Here is a 21,596-nt window from a genome sequence, read left to right on the forward strand (position 1 = left end):
TGTATTATTATTATTCTATCAAATACATGTCATTTTTTTTATTATTTCCATTCAAACCAAGTTATTTATAAAACTAAATAAAAACATCAACAGTGGAAGTATAAAGTAGCAGGAAATGGAAATCCTCAAGTAAAGCAGAAGTAAGTCAAAGTTGTACTTCAGTAGATGTTGTTCCATCACTTGAAGTAACTTAAGTCATTTATGTGTTTTATTATTTTTAGTACGATTTCTTTATCTTTTAATAAATAATGCAATTCTTTTTCAAACAAACTAATAAAGATAAGAAATAATAATAATACAAAAGGTACTCATTTTAATTACCTTTTAAGTACCGTTTTCACTCCCAAAAAAGATAAAAAGATAATAACTTGGTTTTGAATATAAATAATATTAAAAGAAAACATCATGTTTATTGAACACAATTATGATAAATAAGAAAAATAAGTGAAAGTAGTTGTGAACAATGATGGAACTAAACTTTTTTTTTACATGCCTACATTTTTTCTTTTTCAATTATGTTCTTTAATGTATAAACAGATCTGATATAAACAAACATCAGCCTCTGTAGACAGTGGGAGGTGCCCTGCTGTTATAAATATAAACATAAACATAAATAAACTGGTGAACTTGAACATGATAAAAGATTAATTACCGTTACATTAATGACACAGTGAGTGTTTCTGTCTCAGGTTATGAATGAGACGTCCTGATGCTGCTGATGACACGTCGCACTGCCTGCGTGTCTGTGTGCATTGTGGGATATGTAGTTCTCTCCACACAGGAACTCCTCCGGCCTCTCCTTTTAAAGAACTACAAGTCCCGGCGTTCACACTGCGCATGACAACCAGGCGCCAGCCCCCAGTGCTGCAGACTGCTGAGGTGTGTTCCACAGAGAGCTTCTAAAATCACTTTTCTGTCCGTCTGTTGACATGAAACCTTCAGTTAACGCTGCTCCGATTAACATTTATCTTTTGATAACTCCAGTTCACCGGATGTGACGTTTGTTCCCGCCTGTTTTACTCCTGATTCTAATGACAGAACTGTTCGTTAGCTTACCGCAGCTAGCCGGCTAACAGCACAGTTTGAACTGAAGTTGACCGTTAACGTCAACCGGCTCGAGTTTAACGGTTTCTGCGACCGAACACGGCTGTAAAGATCACTTCCGGTTGTGTTAGAAGTTAATTAACGAAGCTTCGTGTCATGAAGAGTGACTGAAGTGTTGTGACAGGTCCTGTAGCTGACAGACAGCCTCACACAGGTCTGTTAACTCATCTGTCTGTCTGATGTTCAGCACATTGACATATATATCTAAATGTATATATGTGTATATGTACATGTATATATGTTCATGTATATGTTCGTCAGTATGTGAACACACCGCAGCTGAGTGTTCAGGCTGAGTCATCCTTCAGCACTGTCAGTCTGACCTGTCTGCACCAGACTCCAGTCAAAAATCTGCTGATTTAGTGCTGCAGTGCTCCAGTCATTAGCAGAGCAGCCGGCTACAGGATGAGTCTGATAGGATCAATACTGGGCTTTTATTAAACGTGTTGCGATGATTTTCTGATGATCATTTCTTAAATTCCGTGGCTTCTCGTTTCTGATTTGTTGTGTTTTCTTAATGTGGTTGTGCGTTGACGCTCAGGGCCACCGTCAGTAACTAATTTATAAGTTAATAAAAACCAAATCAAAGTCCAGTGGCGCCCTGACGGACCTGCTCCTGTAGTCTGGAGCTGCAGTCTGTGTGAGACAGAACAGATGTGAACGTGTTGTACGAGCTGTTCTAGGACCAGCGGAGGGACCGAGACGCCTGGCTGACATGTTTCTGTAGCCGTTGATTTAAAGTTTAAAGTTTGATTCTTGTTCTTCTTCTGACCAATAGTTTCAGAGTTAAAGGAAAAGTCTTTAAAAATTGAGCTTTTATGTTGAAACGTATAAAAATGGAGTAACGTGTCGTCTCGATGTCCATCTGTAGAGTTTCAGAGGCAGTTGCCATGGAGCCGGCCTGGCGACAGCAGGGAAGGGGGCGTGGCCGGAGTCAGGAGGCTCAGGGTGAAAGGTCACGCCCCCCACAGCAGAAGGAGAAGGAGAGGCCGGGCGGAGCCGCTGCAGGACCGTGGGGGGCCGGACGAGGAGGCAGGACCAAGACCGCCGCGGCGCCTGAACCTCAGCGTGGTGAGGACGGACGCGTGCTGACGTGCTCCTGAGCGTCAGGTGATCAAACCGGCTGACGTCTGTTTGTTTCTGTGACTGACAGGTGCGTCGGTCCAGTCCAAGTTCGAGGAGATCAGGAAGTCCAACCAGGCTGCTGCTCAGCGATTGGTGGAGAGCCAGATCAGCTCCTCCTCTGACGACGACGACGACAATGATGACGATGGAGCTGTTGACCACGAGGATGGAAAGAGAGGGAAGATCCTGGCGTCCACCTTCACCACCTACACCAACCAGACAGGTGAGCCTGGTGTTCATCGTGGCTAGCTGTCCCCTCCGTTCCCAGTCTCTATGCTAAGCTAGGCTAACGAGCTGCCGGCTGTAACTGTAGAGTCAGAAGAGGATTTGACTAAATGTTGAACTGCTCCTTTAATCTCTGTCTCTATGCTACAGATACACAGATAACTGCAGCAGATTGTTTTCATTATCGTTTAGTTTAACCCTCACCCTGTTGTCACATAGAAGAAGAATCAGACAATCAATCGACCATCAATTAATAGCTGTGAATTGATTTTCTTTTGATCGACTGATTGATTAATCAACCACTCACACTACTCTCAGCCTGTGGTACGTGAGCTCCCTCTGGTGGTGTTTTTACAGCAAGGTTAATTAAACAGAATATGAGTGGTTGGCTGATATATATTGATTATTAATGATGCAGGAGAGCAACAACTGATAATTGGAACAGATATAAAACACATTTAGTATAAAAATCTTCATGTCAGAGTCGAGAATAAGCAGAGATGGAATCTAACTGACTACAATTTACTCAAGAACTGAACTTGTGAATGATCGAGGTAATATTTTCATTTTCTGCTGTGTGTGTGTGTGTGTGTGTCCAGGTGGTGACGTCACAGGTCTGGTCAGAACCGGTCAGTACGTCAGCGACCTGTTTCAGTCCGGAGCTCTCACCTGTCTCATCTGCATCGCCTCCGTCAAGAGGACACAGGCGGTGAGTCTCCTGTTAATGAACTCTTGTTATTAGAACATATATTAAATAAAATAAAATAGTCTTAAAGCCCAAGATGGCGTCTTCAGGTGACATGTAGTTTAAAGATGATTTCTGTGGAACTTTCCCTGAAGCTGTCAGGTGTTTAAACCCCTGTAGGTCTGCAGAACGTGTCTGAATACTACATTACCCATGAGGCTCAGCTGTGGTTGTACCGCACATTTAAACCTTGTAGCAACCAGTAATGTAATAACGGCCAACAACGTAATAAGGTTGCCATTTTAAATGTAATAAAGCCAATAAAGTAATAAGTTATTATGTTATTGGCTGGTTATTTCATTATCGGTCGAGTATTAAGAAAATCCTTTCCATTCAGGAGGCAGAGGTGCACAGAGTGTCCAACCTGTTGATGCAACAACATCTACTGAGATATAAATCTACACCTATACAACTGTGTATGTGTCATCATCAGTTGTTTTATGGTTAGACTAATTATTTGTCTGTGTCTGATTTCTCTCAATTATATAAGAATGTATGAACAAGGATTCCACAACATTTAGGATTTTAACTGTAAATCAGTAAATCAGAGAATTGTTTACCTTTCAACATGTTTGAAGTGTTGAAGTTTGCAGACTACTAAAGGAAACTAAGGAAAGTCTCATCAGTCACATGACTTGCTTGACATGGATTAGCTACTCCACAGCATCTAGTGGTCAAATGTGGGTGTTTCCTGTGTGCGTGTGACATTTCTACACGGTCTCTCCACAGAAAATAAAACCCAATCAACTCATAATTGCTTCTCTAGCCATCCTGTATAGGGGGGTGTGAATAGAAATTAAAAAATTATACATATATTCTTACATTATTGGCTCCAGTTGTTACATTTTCATCTAACAGTGATCAAACACGTGAAGGTATGATGATGCCTATTTCTGATGAGCAAACTGCAAAAAGTGTTTTATTTTCAAGAAATACACTGCTGTGCTTTTTATGTATTTTTACATTATCTGCTGCATGACCAGCCAATAATGTAATAACTTATTACATTATTGGCAAGTTATTACGTTACTGGCTCTATTACATTTAAAATGGCCAAACTTATTACGTTGTTGGCCGTAATCACATTATTGGTTGCTACAAACCTCTTCATGTCGTCTTCAGCTCCACTAACAGAAGGTTTACATCTGTGATTTGTTGGAAGCGTAGAAGAGAGAGAACTGCTGATTCTAATCATGATTGATAGATGAACTTGTTGACTGATCACTGGAGCTCCAGTCACACAGACAGTCGACAGTCTGTCATGAGGAGGCACTTTGAAATAACCCGTGTGTTCTCAGCTGTGTCTGTGACGACGAGCCGTCAGGAGACGTTGAGCACGTCTGAGCCCACAGCTGTGACTGACGGTCGTTCTGGTCTCTGATCTACTCTGGAGATGTGACCCCTCCCCCTCCCCCTCTGTGTCTGTGTCCAGGTGTGGAGCTGCTCCAGCTGTTTCTCTCTCTTCCACCTGCCCTGTATTCAGAAATGGGCCAAAGACTCGGCCTTCCTCGTCTCGTCCGTCACTGATGAAGACTTCGGTCAGAAGCAGCACCCCTGGCCCTGGTGAGGAGGAGGAGGAGGAGGAGGAGGAGGAGGGTTCAGGCTTTTGTCACTAGTATTTTACTTTATTTGCTGTTTGTGTTGTTTGATAAATGCAGGTCTAATGTATGAGGTGCAGATAATCTGTCTCTGGTTCACTTCCCCCAGAACTGTAGAGGGCCAATCAGCTGAAAAACCTCCATTTTTAATCAAATCTAAATCATGTAAAGATGCAGAAGTTAGAACATCTTCTCTGGATTGTTCACACGATGTCAGAGTTTAAGTTCTGACCCAACAGCTCGTCTATTAGCCCACACGTCCATCACTTTCACATCATGGAGTCTGATCTGTGTCTGTTCTCTCTCCACAGTCCAAAGTGTCGAGCTGAGTACCCACCCAGCGCCACGCCCAACAGGTACCTGTCAACACCTGCACACTGTATGGACCCGAGTGTTCCTCTGTAACATATAGACACACACAACCACCTGGTGCAGCACGTCACTGATTAGCCGTCAGAGCACAAACAAACAAACAAGCACTTGAGTAAATGTACTCTCCCTCAGCTGTGGGAGAAGACCCCCCTCCTCTGATCACTGATCAATAACACAACACTGTGACCTTTGACCTGTGTGTGGTGTGAAGCTGCCACTGACCAGCAGGGGGCTCCACAGGACTGTGATGTCACTCCTCCTTCTACACAGACAGTAAAGCAGAGCAGCTGGTTTCCTTCAAAATAAAAGTCTTTCAATAGAAACATGTTGTGTTGTGTTCAGATACATGTGTTACTGTGGGAAGATGCAGGATCCTCCAGCTGACCCCTGGTTGGCTCCTCACTCCTGTGGCTCCGTCTGTCAGAAGGAGCTCAAACCCACCTGTGGACACACCTGTCTGCTGCTCTGTCACCCTGGTAACCACACCTTCACACACATATGAAAAGATTAACCCTGTAAATACTCTGATATGATTTATGATAATGAGGTGTGTTTGTGTGTGTGTTTTCAGGTCCCTGTCCTCCGTGTCCAAAGATGGTGTCAGTTTCCTGTATGTGCGGCAAAGCTAAGCCCCTCCCCCGTCGCTGTAGCAACAAGGTACACCTGCAGTGTTGAGAGTTGAACCTGGACTGTTGCATCTGTTAGTTACACCTGGAGATCTGTGTCTCTCTCTCCAGGCCTGGTCCTGTCAGCAGCAGTGCAACAAGCTGTTACCCTGCAGGCAGCACACCTGTACACAGCCCTGTCACACAGGTACACACTCACACACCTGTACACAGCCCTGTCACACAGGTACACACACACACACACCTGTACACAGCCCTGTCACACAGGTACACACACACACACCTGTACACAGCCCTGTCACACAGGTACACACACACACACACCTGTACACAGCCCTGTCACACAGGTACACACACACCTGTACACAGCCCTGTCACACAGGTACACACACACCTGTACACAGCCCTGTCACACAGGTACACACACTCACACACCTGTACACAGCCCTGTCACACAGGTACACACTCACACACCTGTACACAGTCCTGTCACACAGGTACACACACACACACACCTGTACACAGCCCTGTCACACAGGTACACACACACACACCTGTACACAGCCCTGTCACACAGGTACACACACACACACACCTGTACACAGCCCTGTCACACAGGTACACACTCACACACCTGTACACAGCCCTGTCACACAGGTACACACTCACACACACACCTGTACACAGCCCTGTCACACAGGTACACACTCACACACCTGTACACAGCCCTGTCACACAGGTAGACACACACACACCTGTACACAGTCCTGTCACACAGGTACACACTCACACACCTGTACAAAGCCCTGTCACACAGGTACACACACACCTGTACACAGCCCTGTCACACAGGTACACACACACACACCTGTACACAGTCCTGTCACACAGGTACACACTCACACACCTGTACACAGCCCTGTCACACAGGTACACACACACACACACCTGTACACAGCCCTGTCACACAGGTACACACTCACACACCTGTACACAGCCCTGTCACACAGGTACACACACACACACACACCTGTACACAGCCCTGTCACACAGGTACACACTCACACACCTGTACACAGCCCTGTCACACAGGTACACACACACACCTGTACACAGCCCTGTCACACAGGTACACACACACACACACCTGTACACAGCCCTGTCACACAGGTACACACTCACACACCTGTACACAGCCCTGTCACACAGGTACACACACACACACACCTGTACACAGCCCTGTCACACAGGTACACACTCACACACCTGTACACAGCCCTGTCACACAGGTACACACACACACACCTGTACACAGCCCTGTCACACAGGTACACACTCACACACACCTGTACACAGCCCTGTCACACAGGTACACACTCACACACACCTGTACACAGCCCTGTCACACAGGTACACACACACATACACCTGTACACAGCCCTGTCACACAGGTACACACTCACACACACCTGTACACAGCCCTGTCACACAGGTACACACTCACACACACCTGTACACAGCCCTGTCACACAGGTACACACTCACATACACCTGTACACAGCCCTGTCACACAGGTACACACTCACACACACCTGTACACAGCCCTGTCACACAGGTACACACTCACATACACCTGTACACAGCCCTGTCACACAGGTACACACTCACATACACCTGTACACAGCCCTGTCACACAGGTACACACTCACACACACACACACACACACACACACACACACACACCTGTACACAGCCCTGTCACACAGGTACACACTCACACACACACCTGAAACGTACTGAATGAACATTCCTACAATGTATTGTAATGTCACATTTTGATTAATGTGATGGACAACACAACATGATGATGACACCTGTAAATGTCTAAGTATGTAAACTGTAACGTGTGTGTGTGTGTGTGTGTGCGTGTGTGTGTGCGTGTGTGTGTGTCAGAGTGCTCTCCCTGTCCCAGAGTCAGTGTTCAGAAGTGTGTGTGTGGTCGAGAGAAGGCGGAGAGACCCTGTGCCAGCCCTCAGTGGAACTGTCAGCAGGTACAGACACACACACGGGATGAGAGAAGATTAGAACTGCAACTATTATTGATTTAGTAGTTGATTACTCTGAAAATGACTGTCTGGAAGCATGTGTGTGCTGTTAACAGATGAAGTAAACCTCCTCCTCCTCCGTCTCCTCCTCTCTCAGGTGTGTGGCTCTCTCCTCTCCTGTGGGAATCACACCTGTGAGGTTTTGTGTCATGATGGCGTTTGTCCTCCATGTCCCCGCTCCGTCAGCAGAACCTGTCCCTGTGGCAAGACCAGTGAGTGACACACACACATTCACACACATTATCTCACTCACTTACTCACTTATCTGTCTGACTGTCTGCTGGTATTTTCTAAATGTCACTGTGTGTGTGTGTGTGTGTGTGTGTGTGTGTGTGTGTGTGTGCCTAGAGTCGTCTCTGCCGTGCACGGAGGAAGTGTCGCCGTGCGGTGACACGTGCGACCGCCGTCTGTCATGTGGAAAACACACCTGTTCAATGAGGTGTCACCGAGGGAGCTGCGAGACCTGCAGACAGGTCACACACACACACATTAACACACACACATTAACACACACACTCCAACACACACACACACACACAGAAACACCCTGACCCTGTGTGTGTGTGTTTCAGGAGGTGGAGAGGGAGTGCAGGTGTGGTAAATACAGGAAGTTGATGTCGTGTCACAAAGAATACCTGTGTGACTCCAAATGTCCAAAAACCAGAAGCTGCCAGAGACACCAGTGCAGGAGGAAGGTGAGTCCAGCAGCAGCAGCATCATCATCATCAGGAGGATCAATACATGTATCAGCTCAATGATGCGTCTCCAGATGTGAGGCTGTGATGGTCTTTGAGGCTCAGATGGTTCTGATGGTTCTGAGCGTCTGCCTCCTGTGGAGTAAATGTCAGAGTGATGTCATCTAATCGGAGTGATCTGATGGCTAAAGGTTGACTGACGCACCTGTCGTCTCACACGGCGAGCTGCCGTCTTCATCTCTGCGGCTTCACAGCATCAGTCTAATGTTTAATGTCACCGGGTCTCAGAACCAGTCAGAACATCCTTTAAACGTCCTCACTGTGGACCAGAACCAGCAGAACCAGCAGAACCAGCAGAGAAGAAGAAGAAACGGCGGAGCTGGACTCTGTCAGCTGTTTATCCTCCTGTCTAAACTCTGTTTCCCATCATGCTTTGTGCTTCAGTGTTGCCCTGGTAACTGCCCTCCATGTGACCAGAGCTGTGGTCGAACTCTGGGGTGTCGCAACCACAAGTGTCCGTCTGGCTGTCACCAAGGTAACACACACACACACACACACACAGCCAGCTTCGATCGGTCGTCATTTTCATTTACAAGATTGATTTAATTTGAATCTATGAAACATCTGGAATTATTTTTAACGTGACATCTTAAGCTGTCTTATTTTGTTCGACCAACGCAGACGCACAGTTTTAAAGTGTGTTAACGTTTGTTTACATTTAGTCAAATAGTCTCCAGTGATATGAGCCGAATTAGCCGTTAGCAGCTCCTGTTAGCACTGTACTCCTGGATGTACAGATGACTCACTGGATCACTGTAATACTGAAGGACAGTTAAAATCATGAAGATTCTTAAGGGAGTTCTGAATGGTAATGAAAAACAGGTGTTTCATGTCTGAGTTGAGATTTGACTCAGTTAGGACTCTGAGAAGTAAAAGCCTGATTTTGACTTGTGTATTTTAATCAGCTGACTTGTTGTTGTGGTAAACACCTGTACACATCTGTACACATCTGTACACACCTGTACACATCTGTACACATCTGTACACACCTGTACACACCTGTACAGTGTCTCCACCTCATTAATAACACGGCTGCCGCTAAAAAAGAAGAAAGAAATGTCGTTGAAAGTCTGATTTCTTCTGACATTAGTTCAGGAAAACTGAAACTTCAGCGAGAGTTAGAGTCAGACACACACACACACACACACACACACACACACACACACACACACACACACACACACACACTGACACACACACACACACACACAGGGCGTCACATCACATCATCGTCTGTCAGACTTGTTGTGATTTGTTGAGAGAGTCACAGCTGGTGGAAGGTCAAAGGTCAAATGTAGGAAAATTCTGACCCAGAACACCTCCTGGTGTGTGTGTGTGTGTGGGTGTGTGTGTGTCTGTGTGTGTGTGTGCTGACATTTCTTCTGGTTGATAGGGCTGAACAACACACACACACTTAAATGTGTGTGTGTGTTTGGGAAAATGTTGACCTCTGCTTCCTGCCAAACATCATTAATCCCTTTTATTAAAGAGTGTGTGTGTGTGTGTGTGTGTGTGTGTGTGTGTGTGTGTGTGAGCAGAACCCCAGACAGCTTCCTGCCTCCATTGTTCCTCTGATCGGACGATAAAGGATCATTTATGCATCCGTCTGCGTCCTGATTGGCTGAATAGATTAAAGTTAATGTATTTGTGTTCCTGCGTGCTGATTGGCTGCTCTGACCTTTCAGGGTGGAACAGATAGAAGGTCGCGCCGCCGCCAACGCATCACCTCGCAGATAACGGCCGACACCGTGGCGTGTGTGTGTGTGTGTGTGTGTGTGTGTGTTGACTTAACGTGAACCTGCTGAAATAAACTTTGATATTAAGTTCAGAGAATAAACTTTATTTATACGTCGTTAATTTACGGTTAATGACTCTGATCATTTGAGAAGTCTGTGCTGTGGACGAGTCTAAACACTACATTACCCATGAGCCTCAGCGGTTGTGAAACATTTGTGATAGAATGAATCTTTAAAGTAAAAGATAAAGAATAAAAGATGAAAGAATAAAGATAAAATGAAATATTGCTCGTAAAAGTTAATAAAACCATATGAGACAAAGATCCAACATGGAGCCAAACACTGGACCATAACTGGTTCTGACACACACTGAAGGTTTATCTCACACACACACTCACTCACACACACACACACACTCTGCTATCTGGTGGACAGCAGAGTGTCAGGTGACAGAATACAGATGTTGGAGAGCTGGAAGTGACAGACCGGACCGGCTGAAGCTGGAGGTGTTGAACTTATCAGCTCATGTGATTAGAAGCAGAGGCGAGCAGCCGGCTTCTGTCCGGACCTACAGACCCGTCAGAACCCCAGTGGGATGTAGAAACTCAGTGTCGTAGCTGGTAAACCGTCGGTTGTATTGAGGAGTGGGCAGGTTTGTAGACAGGACTGTGGTTCTGTGAGGACGTCCACCATCGACTGGCCCCCTGCTGAGACTCCTTCCTCTGTCGGGTCGGGCTCACGATCTGAACATAAACCTTCTAATGAGTCGATAGAGAAACTCTGAATCAATAATAGATTTCTGGGTCAGAAGTCTGTTTCAGCTGGTTGAATGTGACGATCCTCTGCTTTTCTTTATCACTTCTGACAGTACCTGAAGAGTCTTTGGGTTTTGGACTGCTGTTGGACTAAACAGAACATTTGAAGACATCCCTTTATAAAATTCTGAAAGTCACTGTCGGCTGAAGAGTAACAACAATGACTGTCAGTTTATCCTGTGATCGTTTTGTCAGCAGGCATCAGAACCTGTCAGTGTTCCTACAGCTGCCTGAAGGTTTACAGACAGATGCATAATGTCTCACCTGTCCCTCAGGTAGCTGTTACCCCTGTCCGGAGACGGTGGAGGTCCGGTGCACGTGTGGCTCGTCCGTCCTGGTCGTCCCCTGTGGGCGTGAGCGGAGCACCAAGCCGCCTCGCTGCAAAGAGTCCTGCAGGTAAACCCTCAGACCAGCTGTCCCGTCTGACCCCCTCTCACCTGTAACCTCCATCACAGTCTGTCGTCTCCTCCAGGTGTCCTTCATCCTGCCACCACCCGACCAGAGAGACCCACCGGTGCCACCCCGGGCCCTGCCCGCCCTGCAGACAGTCCTGCCTGCTGCCGCTGCCCGGCTGCAGCCACACCTGCCCTCAGCCCTGCCACGACCTGGTTCTGGTCAAGTCCCAGCAGGTGGTTCCACATCTGCTCTCAGTCATCATGCCGTGTGTTGCTCTGGATGTTCTGGTTCTGTCTCTTCACACGGCGCTTCTCTGGATGTGTTCAGGTGCAGTTAGCGGGTCCGTGGGAGCAGCCGTCTGAACCGGCCTTCGTCAAGAAAGCTCTGCCCTGTCCGCCGTGTCAGGTGGCCATCCCAACGTAGGTGCACACGCACACACACACATGAACATATGGTTCAACTCAGTCCAAGTAAAAGTCAAATGAAGAACACATTTGTTCTGACAGTGTGAGTGAAGCCTTCCTGCTGTATTTCAAATTAAAAGCCTGCCAGTAAACAGAAGGCTTGAAACGACTGTACAGGAAGTGTTTCGCTCAACGTGGTCTAAAACAAAACCTGGTCTGCCTGCCTGGATGTGGACTGTTGGTGTGAAGCCTGTCACTCTGCCATCTGCATGTTACTGAAACTGTTAAACAACAACAACTGTCAGACTCACCTGGTCACTAAACGTTCCAACGCAGACGAGCGAGCAGCTGAAACTTTGACCACTTTAACGTCAGGTTCACCTCCGTGTCTGCGTCCTGGTTTTAACTCCGCCCAGCACGATTGTTTGGTCGAGGTTTGAAGAAACACAAACAGGCGTGCAGTCACTGTGACATCACTGTGACATCACAGTCAGTACTGATGTACAGGAGGGACTAGAATCAAAGCCCGGTTCTGTCCCGGCAGATCTGTGAGAGCTCGAGGTTAGACATGTAAAACATGAGACGACTGTGACACTGCTGCACTACACCAGGAGGTCTCAGTGTGTTCAGACAGTCACTCTCTGTCTTCACCATGCTGCACACACACAGACACACACACACACACACACACACACACACACACACACACAGACACACACACACACACATTCCAAGGTACTTTGGTCGTGGCTCATTAGACCTGAGATTAAAAAACACATTACATGGTGTGTGTGTGTGTGTGTGTGTGTGTGTGTGTGTGTGTGTCTCCAGATTGGGAGTCATTGAGTTCTGCTGTTTGAGCTGAGATAATTCTCCTGTTTCTGAGACAAACAAAACATCACGACGTCACTGATTCATCTGAGAGACGTTGAGCCTCAGATCTGAATCCTGATCGGTGAGGAGACGAGTTCAGACTGAACCTCAGTGGGTTTGGACCGGCTGTCCAATTCAGGACAACATCTGTGTCCCCAGTTAGGAAAAAGCAGATTTGTGGGTCAGTCTGTGTAATGTCCCCAAAGTGTGTGTGTCTGTGTGTGTGTGTGTGTGTGTGTGTGTGTGTGTGTAACAGTTGTGTTTGCCAGCTGCCTGCAGCTCTGTGACGCAGTGAGCGACCAACACCAACCATGTGTGTTGATGTTAAGGAGACCCGGGCCAACAGCCACAAACTGACACTGTGTGTCTGTGTGTGTGTGTGTGTGTGTGTGTGTGTGTGTGTGTGTGTGTGTGTGTGGTGTACATGTTTCCCTGCGGTTGGAGGAAATAGGAGCTTTTGAAACATGAGTAACGGTGGAAAGTGTGTGGCAGTTAAAGTGAACACTTAGTGGCAGCTTTAGTTTCCCAGACCGTCACTGTGGTCTCTGAGTAGAGGAACGGGCTGACGGAGGTGAAGGTGGAGTCAGTCACAAGAGACGATGTGAAGAATCATCGTGTGAGTGGGTGAAACTAAACAGAGAATAAAATGAAGTCAATGTGAGTTATAATATTTAAGATATGAGAGCTAAATTAAACACACTGATTCATTTAAAGTGACGCGAGTGAAGTGAGTGGAAGTGAACGCGTCCTCATGGATTCAGTCAGCGAAGTGATGATGTGAGAAATGATGATAGATGGAGGAAAATGTCTTGAATGAATCAAAGAATATGAATACAGTAAATAAAGTGAGTGTCAGCAGATTGAGGTGAAGTTAACAGACTGACAGTGGATGAAAATAAAACAGAATTGAAGTGATGAGAGTTTACAGATGTGAAGTGGATCATTAGTGGTTCAGTCATCATTCTAAGAAAGAAGTGAGGTGAAACATGTAATTATTCAACAATATGTAGTTTAATGTCACTGTAACATGCAAGTAAAGTTTATTTGAACTTGAAGTGACATTAGAAAAGTGAACGGAGGTAAATGGAAATAAAGTGAATAAAAGTAAAGTAAACTGTGAGATGACATGAAGGAGTTAATGTAGGTCAGTGGATCTGAAGAGGACAGAGAAGTGAAGTGAAGTGAAGAGAAGTGAAGTGGACCTTCATGTGTGCTGTGTTTGTGTTTCAGGTCCTGCTTTGGGGAACATGAGGTAAGAACCAGCTCACGTCTCCTTCGTCCTCCTGATGGTTTCATGTTGTTCTGCGTCTTATGAACCAGTTTCCGTCCCTTCGTCACTCCATCACTCTGTCCTGCTGCGTCTGCCTGTTTTTAATTAATAACTTCTTACACTCCCTCTTTCTTCTGTTGACCGTCCTCCTGCTCCTCCTCCTCCTCCTCCTCCTCCTCCTCTTCCTCGTCTCCTCTGTGTTTTCTTGTCCGTCTTGTTCTCTCGTCCATTATTAGTTTGTCTCCCTGACCTCCCCCGTCCACTCCCCCCCCCCTCTCTCTCTCTCTCTCTCTATCCGTCCACTTTGTCCTTCTCTGTCTGTCTCTGCTGCATTTCATCCCGTCTCCTCGTTTTGTATTCAACACACTCAGAATCACTCACACACACTCGTTCACCTTCAGACGAGGTCAAAAAATACTTTAACGCTGTCTGTTCTGGACCGAGCAGGTCAGCCCGGTGCCGTGTCATCGCCGGGGTCGCTTCTCCTGTAAGAGACCGTGTGGACGACCATTGACCTGCGGAAACCACGACTGCAGCAGGGAGTGTCACCTGGTTACCAACGGCAACAAGGTGATGACCTCATTAGGTTGTTAATTAAAGTCAAGAGTCGTTGTGAGGAGCAGTGTAGTTTTAATAAAATCTGTAAACACATGAAAACTATAAACTCAACGTTTGTCATCAGTTTTTGGACTCGTTTTTATAAAGAGTGTCACTCATAAATATGTGAAGATTGATTTATGAAGCAGAAAGTGTTCCAGATTTTATGTTATCTATAAAAGTATATGTAGGTTTAGTTTGTAGGAGTACTTTCTCACGCCACCGAGCGAATTGGATCCTCTCAAATCTTCTGTCTGTCCCGTGTTTATACTTTTAAGGTTTAATTCAAACATTATTTTTGTGTCATGTTCAGCAGTTTGTGTGACTGCGAGTCAAGTTGTATTAGTTTGTTGTTAAAAACAGTTCTGATGTCTTCAGTTAATGTGAGAAGCTCACGTGATACAAACAGTCCTGTTCGTGAAGGAGTTCTTGAGAACGGGTCGACTCGTTACTGAAGAAGGTCCGAACCCGACCAGATGTCTGACAGATTGTTAATGACTATGATAACACTAGCTAGCTAATGCTAACAGCTAATGCTAACTGTTAAAGACACTAGAATGGTTTAACAGTAGATAAATGAAACTTGATTCAGATTCAGAGCTCTGACTGTCGTCCATCTTGTCCATGTGAACACACAGATCAGGAGACAGAAGGTTCTCAAACTGTGGTCCTCGGACCACAAGCGGGCCTCGCTGATCCCTGTCAGGGATCCATAAAGTTGACTTGAGTCTTAACGATGATATAATGTTTAGCGTCGACACTGTGCTGTGTCGGAACGACTTGATAATCAGATATTGATCCGTCTCCGTCTCTGCAGTGTGAGGTGTGTGAGGAGGCCTGCTCTAAGCCCCGCCCCCCAGGCTGCCCCCACACCTGCCCCCGCCCCTGTCACCCCGGCGACTGCCCCCCCTGCAGCCAGATGATCCGCCAACGCTGCCACTGCAAGATCAGCCTGCTGTACATCGAGTGCACGTCAGTACACAGCCGCTCACTGCAGGAACGTGTTGTATGAATAAAGCTTGATTGAATCTGAGTAGAACGTACGGATTTGTTTCTCTGCAGGAAGTTGACCTCCGCTGACGAGCAGACGAAGGTGGAGTTGGGCTCCTGCAACAACCAGTGTCCTAAGAGGTGAACACACACACACACACACACACACACACACAGCCACGACCATCTATGGAGACCTCGGGCTGGCCCCACTGCATCATGGGACTTGTTTATCAGACTTTGGAAGTGGAGTCACCTGCCTCCCATTACAGTGTGTGTGTGTGTGTGTGTGTGTGTGTGTGTGTGTGTGTGTGTGTGTGTGTGTGTGGACGTGTCACTGCTCCCTCCCTCCCCGTCCTCCTCCCTCTCCTCCTCCCCGTCCTCCTCCCCGTCCTCCTCCCCTCTCCTCCCCGTCCTCCTCCCCTGTCCTCCCGTCCTCCTCCCCGTCCTCCTCCCCTGTCCTCCTCCCCGTCCTCCTCCCCGTCCTCCCCGTCCTCCTCCCCTCTCCTCCCCCCCGTCCTCCCCGTCCTCCTCCCCGTCCTCCTCCCCGTCCTCCCCGTCCTCCCCGTTCTCCTCCCCTCTCCTCCTCCCTGTCCTCCCCGTCCTCCTCCCCGTCCTCCTCCCTCTCCTCCTCCCTGTCCTCCCCGTCCTCCCCGTTCTCCTCCCCTCTCCTCCTCCCTGTCCTCCCCGTCCTCCTCCCCGTTCTCCTCCCCTCTCCTCCTCCCTGTCCTCCCCGTCCTCCTCCCCGTCCTCCTCCCCGTCCTCCTTCAGTCCGTCCTTCCTCTGCTCTTCCCGATCAGTAATCAATAATTGTCAGTGTCACTGCAGGCGTAACACAACGCGAGCTGTTCCTTTCTCCCTTTCTCTTTCCAATAATCAATTTAGCTCTGTGGCGCCAGACGACTCTCTCTCACACACACACACACACACACACACACACACACACACACACACACACACACACACTCTCTCACTCACACACACACACACACACACACCACACACACACACACACACAGAGAGTCATTGGGTGTGTTTTACTTTCACCTGGGAATGATTTAGTGTTTTCATTCTGTCACTTACTGGCACTGACACACACACACACACACACACACACACACACACACACACACACACAGTCAATGTTTGTTTGAAGAGTGTGTGCGTGTGTGTGTGCACTCCACTTTGACAGAAGACTGTTTTCGTAGTCTGCAGTAACTTAAGCTTCTAAAAGCCTCGACACACACACACACACACACACACACACACACACACACACACACTGAGCTGGAATAACAAACCTATACACTGGCGTATTTACACACACACACACACACTAAAGTAATGTTCTAAACTATCAGATTTTATTTGTTGAGTTTTATCAGGACTCGTCTTTGTCAGAACGCAGTGAGAGAGGAGATGACTTCTCTTTGGACACAAAGTTCTGATCAAACTGAGCGCTCAGCTGAGTTCTGTTTGAAGGTCCAGACTGATGGTTCTGTAGACACTCATGTTTGTTTTCATTTCTAACACATTGCTTCATGTTTCCTCTTCTGATGGGCTGTGTTTATCCTGTGTGTGTGTGTGTGTGTGTGTGTGTGTGTGTGTGTGTGTGTGTGTGTGTGTGTGTGTAGCTGAGCTGTGGTCACCGCTGTAAGCAGGTGTGTCATCCAGGAGTGTGTGAGGAGAAATGTCAACAGAAGGTGAAGCTCCGCTGCCCCTGCAAGAGGATCAAGAAGGTACACACACACACACACACACGCACACGCACACGCACACACACACACACACCTTAAATTGTGGATGAATCGAGGCTCTGAGGAGAAACTGAAGATGGTGCTGAAACAATCCAGTCTTTGTTCAGTCGTCTCCAATAAACATGTGAGGTTTGTTTATACACTGTGTGTGTCTGTGTGTGTGTGTGTGTGTGTATGTGTGTGTAGGAGTTCCCGTGCTCTCTGTCAGATCAGTGTGTTCAGTGTGACGACGCCTGCAGAGACCAGCAGAAGAAAGTCAGCCAGGTACACAAACGAACACACACCTGTACAGTCAGTGAGTGAGTCACACCTGGACACACACTAACAACTGTGTGTGTGTGTGTGTGTGTGTGTGTGTGTGTGTGTGTGTGTGTGTGTGCGTTCAGCTGAAGGAGGCGGAGCAAAGAGCGGCTCAGGAGGAGGAGCAGAAGAAGCTTCAGGTCAGTGTGACATAGAACCATTCAGGACCTTTAATCTCTTCGACTCCATGAATCTGAAGTGTTGCTTGTTGTTACAGCAGTAAACGTGTCACCGAGCCTCACTTACAGTCTTTAACTGTATTTATATGTATGTATGTACGATTCTGTGAGTTTTGTATACGCAAAATCCAATAATGAATTCAAATGTATAGCGCACTTTTAACATCAGCATTTCTTATACAGTAGCAGTTAAATAAAATATTTAGTTTAAATCTCAACTTAAAATACAAAATGTAAGCTCATTGCCACTGGTAGGGCATTAATGTTATCGCTGTTTGTTATGAGAAATATATTTTTTAAAAATGCCCACAAAATCCTGAGCCACAATCATAACATTAAAACAGGCAATTTCTGAGGTAACAACACAAACATAGTCCCCAGTGAGAGCAACAGCGGGTGCACGTTGTAAAGTTGTCGCTTTTTCAGTCCTCTCCTTTTTATACAACTCGTGCGTTCTTCGTGTGATGGTGCGTCTCATACCTGCCGTCATTTGTCGTGATTCTCAGAATGTTTCTCAGACCGATGTCTTCCACAGCACTGATCGGCCTGCAGTCTGTAGCTGTCCACTTCACTATGACATCTGTTAGCTTCTCTTGCCTTTGTTCATCTATACTTCTCCACACGCTGCATCTAACGTGGTCTGCCGAAGCCTCGCTCCACTGTTTGTCTCGCTGAATGATTCGCTGATATCAGTGTGTTTTGCATTCAGGTGATATTTTAGACTGGAAGTAGTCCGGTGATACGAAAATTCAACTTGGCAGTGGTTACAGATGACTTTGGTTCTGTCGACTCCGCCGCCTGGAAGAACTTTAAAATGAAAACGGCGATGTAAAAGCTCCGTACCCTTCTCCATGTTTGTTTATCACACAGTTCTTTTCTTTTCTGGTTCAGCGGCCTTCAGAAACAGACTTTTAACAAAATAAAAGCCTGTTAGCAACAGACGTTTACAATAATAAAAGACACAATAAAATCTGCGCTAATGCGCGATAAAATAATTGTCTGCGTTAATTAATTAATGAGTTAACGCGATAATAACGAGTTAACTTGCCCAGCCCTAATATACACACACATCTGTCTCAGAACTCATAGAATCGTTGAGTGTTAATGAATCAGGTTTGAGGTGGTTTGTTGACAACAAAGCGTTTGTTTCCCGCCGTGTGTTCAGGAGGAGCTGGAGGCGTTCGAGAAGCGTCAGCAGCGAGGAGGTCGGAGGAGTAAGAAGCGAGGCAGGAGGGAGGAGGTGGACGATGACGGGGGCAGGGCGGGGAGGTGGTGGAGGAGGTGTGCCGCCTTCGTCCTCGTCCCGCTGGGTGGAGCTCTGCTGTCGGGCGCCGCCTACTACCTCCTGACGACTTCCTGAGCAACACGTGTGGACGTAAATGTTCCAGTCGCCTGACGTCGTTCTGTCGCTGCCGCCAGCTGGTTTAATTCTGTCTTCTTCTGGTTCTGTGATTTTATTTAGTTTGACTCTTTCCGTCAGATTTCTTCTACTTGTTTTGATTCTGTAACTTAATATAAGACTTCAGTTTGAACTGTTTGTTTTCTTGTCGTAGCCGTAGAGGTTTTAGTTTAGTTACGTCCTGTCTGAAGTTTCAGGTGAAGGTTGAGAATGATTTCAGAAAGAGTTTCATTAATGTGTCACGGTTCAACGACATCACAGTGAGGTCACAACTCACTTTGATTTTCAGTCCAGACTTCTGCTGCTGTTGATCTGTTAACTGGTTTTATCCTCTGATGACACTACATGGTGTTACATGTGATCAAAGTTCTTTAGGTGTCAACATCTGTCCTGAGTGATCCGATCAGTGTTCAGCTCTGAGACACACAGACTCCATGTTTCTACTCAAAGACAGAAAGAAGTTCATGTAGAACATTTGCTGAATTTATAAGAAGGTCCAAATAATGCAGAATGAGTCAGAGACAGAGTTTCATAATGTTATGAAGTTTGTTTTAACTCAACAACTCTTAAAATCACTATATTCTTTAATGAGTCTGGTGATGTTGTGGTGACTTGCTTCTCTTTTCCAGGATTAGAATCTTATTTTGATTTGATGGTGACACCTTAAAGTGATGAGCTGCCTGAATTTCTGTATCAAAACCAAAAACAACACATAAAACGATATTTAGTTGATTTTCACAGAAACGATAAGTTAACAGAGTCGACTGGTTTGTTTTCTGTAAGGCTGCAAATATTGATTATCAACATAATCTGGAGATCTTCTGGGTTAATTGTCAATGAAATGTCGTGTACGATTTAGGAAAAAAAGAAGCTGAAACTAACAATTATTTTGGTTGTCAGTTGATTTTGTATTGTATTGATTAGTTGTCAGAAAATGGTGAAACGTGGATCAACACAAAGATGTTCAGTTTACTGTCACAGACGAGGAAACAAAATATTCACATTTAATAAACTGACAGTTTTGGAGATTAGTTTAATATTTGACAACGTATCGATAAATCGTTGCAGCTTTAGTTAAAACCTGCGACTGTAATCTGAGTAAAAGTTACCAACATGTAAACTGTGACTGCAGTGAACTCGTGTCGGAGAAAAGTCAGTTGTGTTTGTGTTTCTTTGTTCAGATGTATCCTTTTTTTATTAACGTGCCGCCTGAACCTGCAGGATCCAGCTGGACTGTTGTAACGGTTCAAGTCTAAATAATTGTTTGGAGACTTGCAGCAGAAACAATAAACAGATTTTATGAAATACAAAGATTGGTTATGTTTTTGTGTTCTTTGTTGGGACGCGGGGAAATATTACTTTATTAAACTCAGAATCCAGGAGTAGTCGATGACCCATCATTTACAGCTTTGTGCACACTAACACTTAGCTGGAAAAATCATAGATAACTGCAGAACTCCCTTAGGAATCTCCATGATTTAACGTTTCTCCAGTCTCACAGTGATCCAGTGATAGTTGTCTGTACATCCATGAGTACAATGCTAACAGGAGCTGCTAACGGCTAATTCAGCTAGTGTTGACACATGGTTTCTTAATGTTTACATCCCCCAAGGCATCATGGGAACTGTGATACCAAAATGTAGAGGAGCCTCTAAATAGAAATAAGATTGATAAAATTCATGAATAATGATTATATTTTTTGACATCACTTTGATAGCGTAGCATAGCGCTATCACAGCCAACAAGGCTGTCAAACGGTCCAGGACCATCTCATCCACGATCATGGCAGGAACATAAAGAAACATAAAGAAACGTTCAGGTTGAAATCCACGTTCATCCGTATGAAAGCTGCTCGGCGGTGCATGAAGCTGGAGGGGTGTAAAAGTTCCCCCCTGTGTGTTCAGTGGCATTGGTCGGTTTAGCGCCAAGCTAACTCGAATCAAATAATGTAATCGTGCTGCTCTTCTAGATGTTGAGAGTGGTGTGAGTCATTTGTTTGGGGTTGTGACCACAGCTTCATAGAAGAACTAGATCAAGTGTGAAGAATCACTCGTCTGGTGCAAACGCTATAAACGTTATCTTACTTCCTGGTTACGTGGCCCCGCCCACAAGTTCCCACTCAGCCCGCTAACTTTACAGATGTCCATTTTATAATGAAAGTCTGTTTCCACTGTAATACCTCGAGTGGCCACCGGTCAGATTGATTCCGACTCGATGTGAGCGTC

General features: G+C 46.0%; 1 protein-coding gene across 1 annotated transcript; it reads left to right on the forward strand.

Annotated features, from left to right (window-relative positions):
* The first annotated feature begins 824 nt into the window (after positions 1 to 824).
* Positions 825 to 20,682, forward strand: nfxl1 (nuclear transcription factor, X-box binding-like 1). Its single transcript, XM_030431666.1, has 26 exons — positions 825 to 879; positions 1,976 to 2,175; positions 2,258 to 2,452; positions 3,054 to 3,163; positions 4,632 to 4,762; positions 5,109 to 5,153; positions 5,512 to 5,645; positions 5,741 to 5,826; positions 5,907 to 5,982; positions 7,749 to 7,846; positions 7,998 to 8,112; positions 8,249 to 8,373; positions 8,473 to 8,595; positions 9,040 to 9,130; positions 11,482 to 11,602; positions 11,679 to 11,835; positions 11,930 to 12,021; positions 14,110 to 14,131; positions 14,597 to 14,719; positions 15,564 to 15,718; positions 15,809 to 15,877; positions 17,122 to 17,143; positions 17,371 to 17,475; positions 17,680 to 17,757; positions 17,880 to 17,933; positions 19,138 to 20,682. Exons 2-26 carry the CDS (start codon positions 1,995 to 1,997, stop codon positions 19,330 to 19,332), a joined length of 2,703 nt encoding a protein of 900 aa, XP_030287526.1. The 5' UTR covers positions 825 to 879; positions 1,976 to 1,994; the 3' UTR covers positions 19,333 to 20,682.
* The last annotated feature ends 914 nt before the right edge of the window (positions 20,683 to 21,596 follow it).

Source organism: Sparus aurata, chromosome 10 (genome assembly GCF_900880675.1).
Source record: "Sparus aurata chromosome 10, fSpaAur1.1, whole genome shotgun sequence".
Classification (NCBI taxonomy): Eukaryota; Metazoa; Chordata; class Actinopteri; order Spariformes; family Sparidae; genus Sparus; species Sparus aurata.

Excerpts from the sequence above, each read along its gene's own strand:
- nfxl1 (XM_030431666.1), top strand. The coding sequence starts at position 1,995 with ATGGAGCCGGCCTGGCGACAGCAGGGAAGGGGGCGTGGCCGGAGTCAG. Across the intron at positions 7,847-7,997 it reads CTCAGTGGAACTGTCAGCAG|GTGTGTGGCTCTCTCCTCTC; the intron begins GTACAGACACAC and ends CTCCTCTCTCAG. Across the intron at positions 9,131-11,481 it reads TCCGTCTGGCTGTCACCAAG|GTAGCTGTTACCCCTGTCCG; the intron begins GTAACACACACA and ends CCTGTCCCTCAG.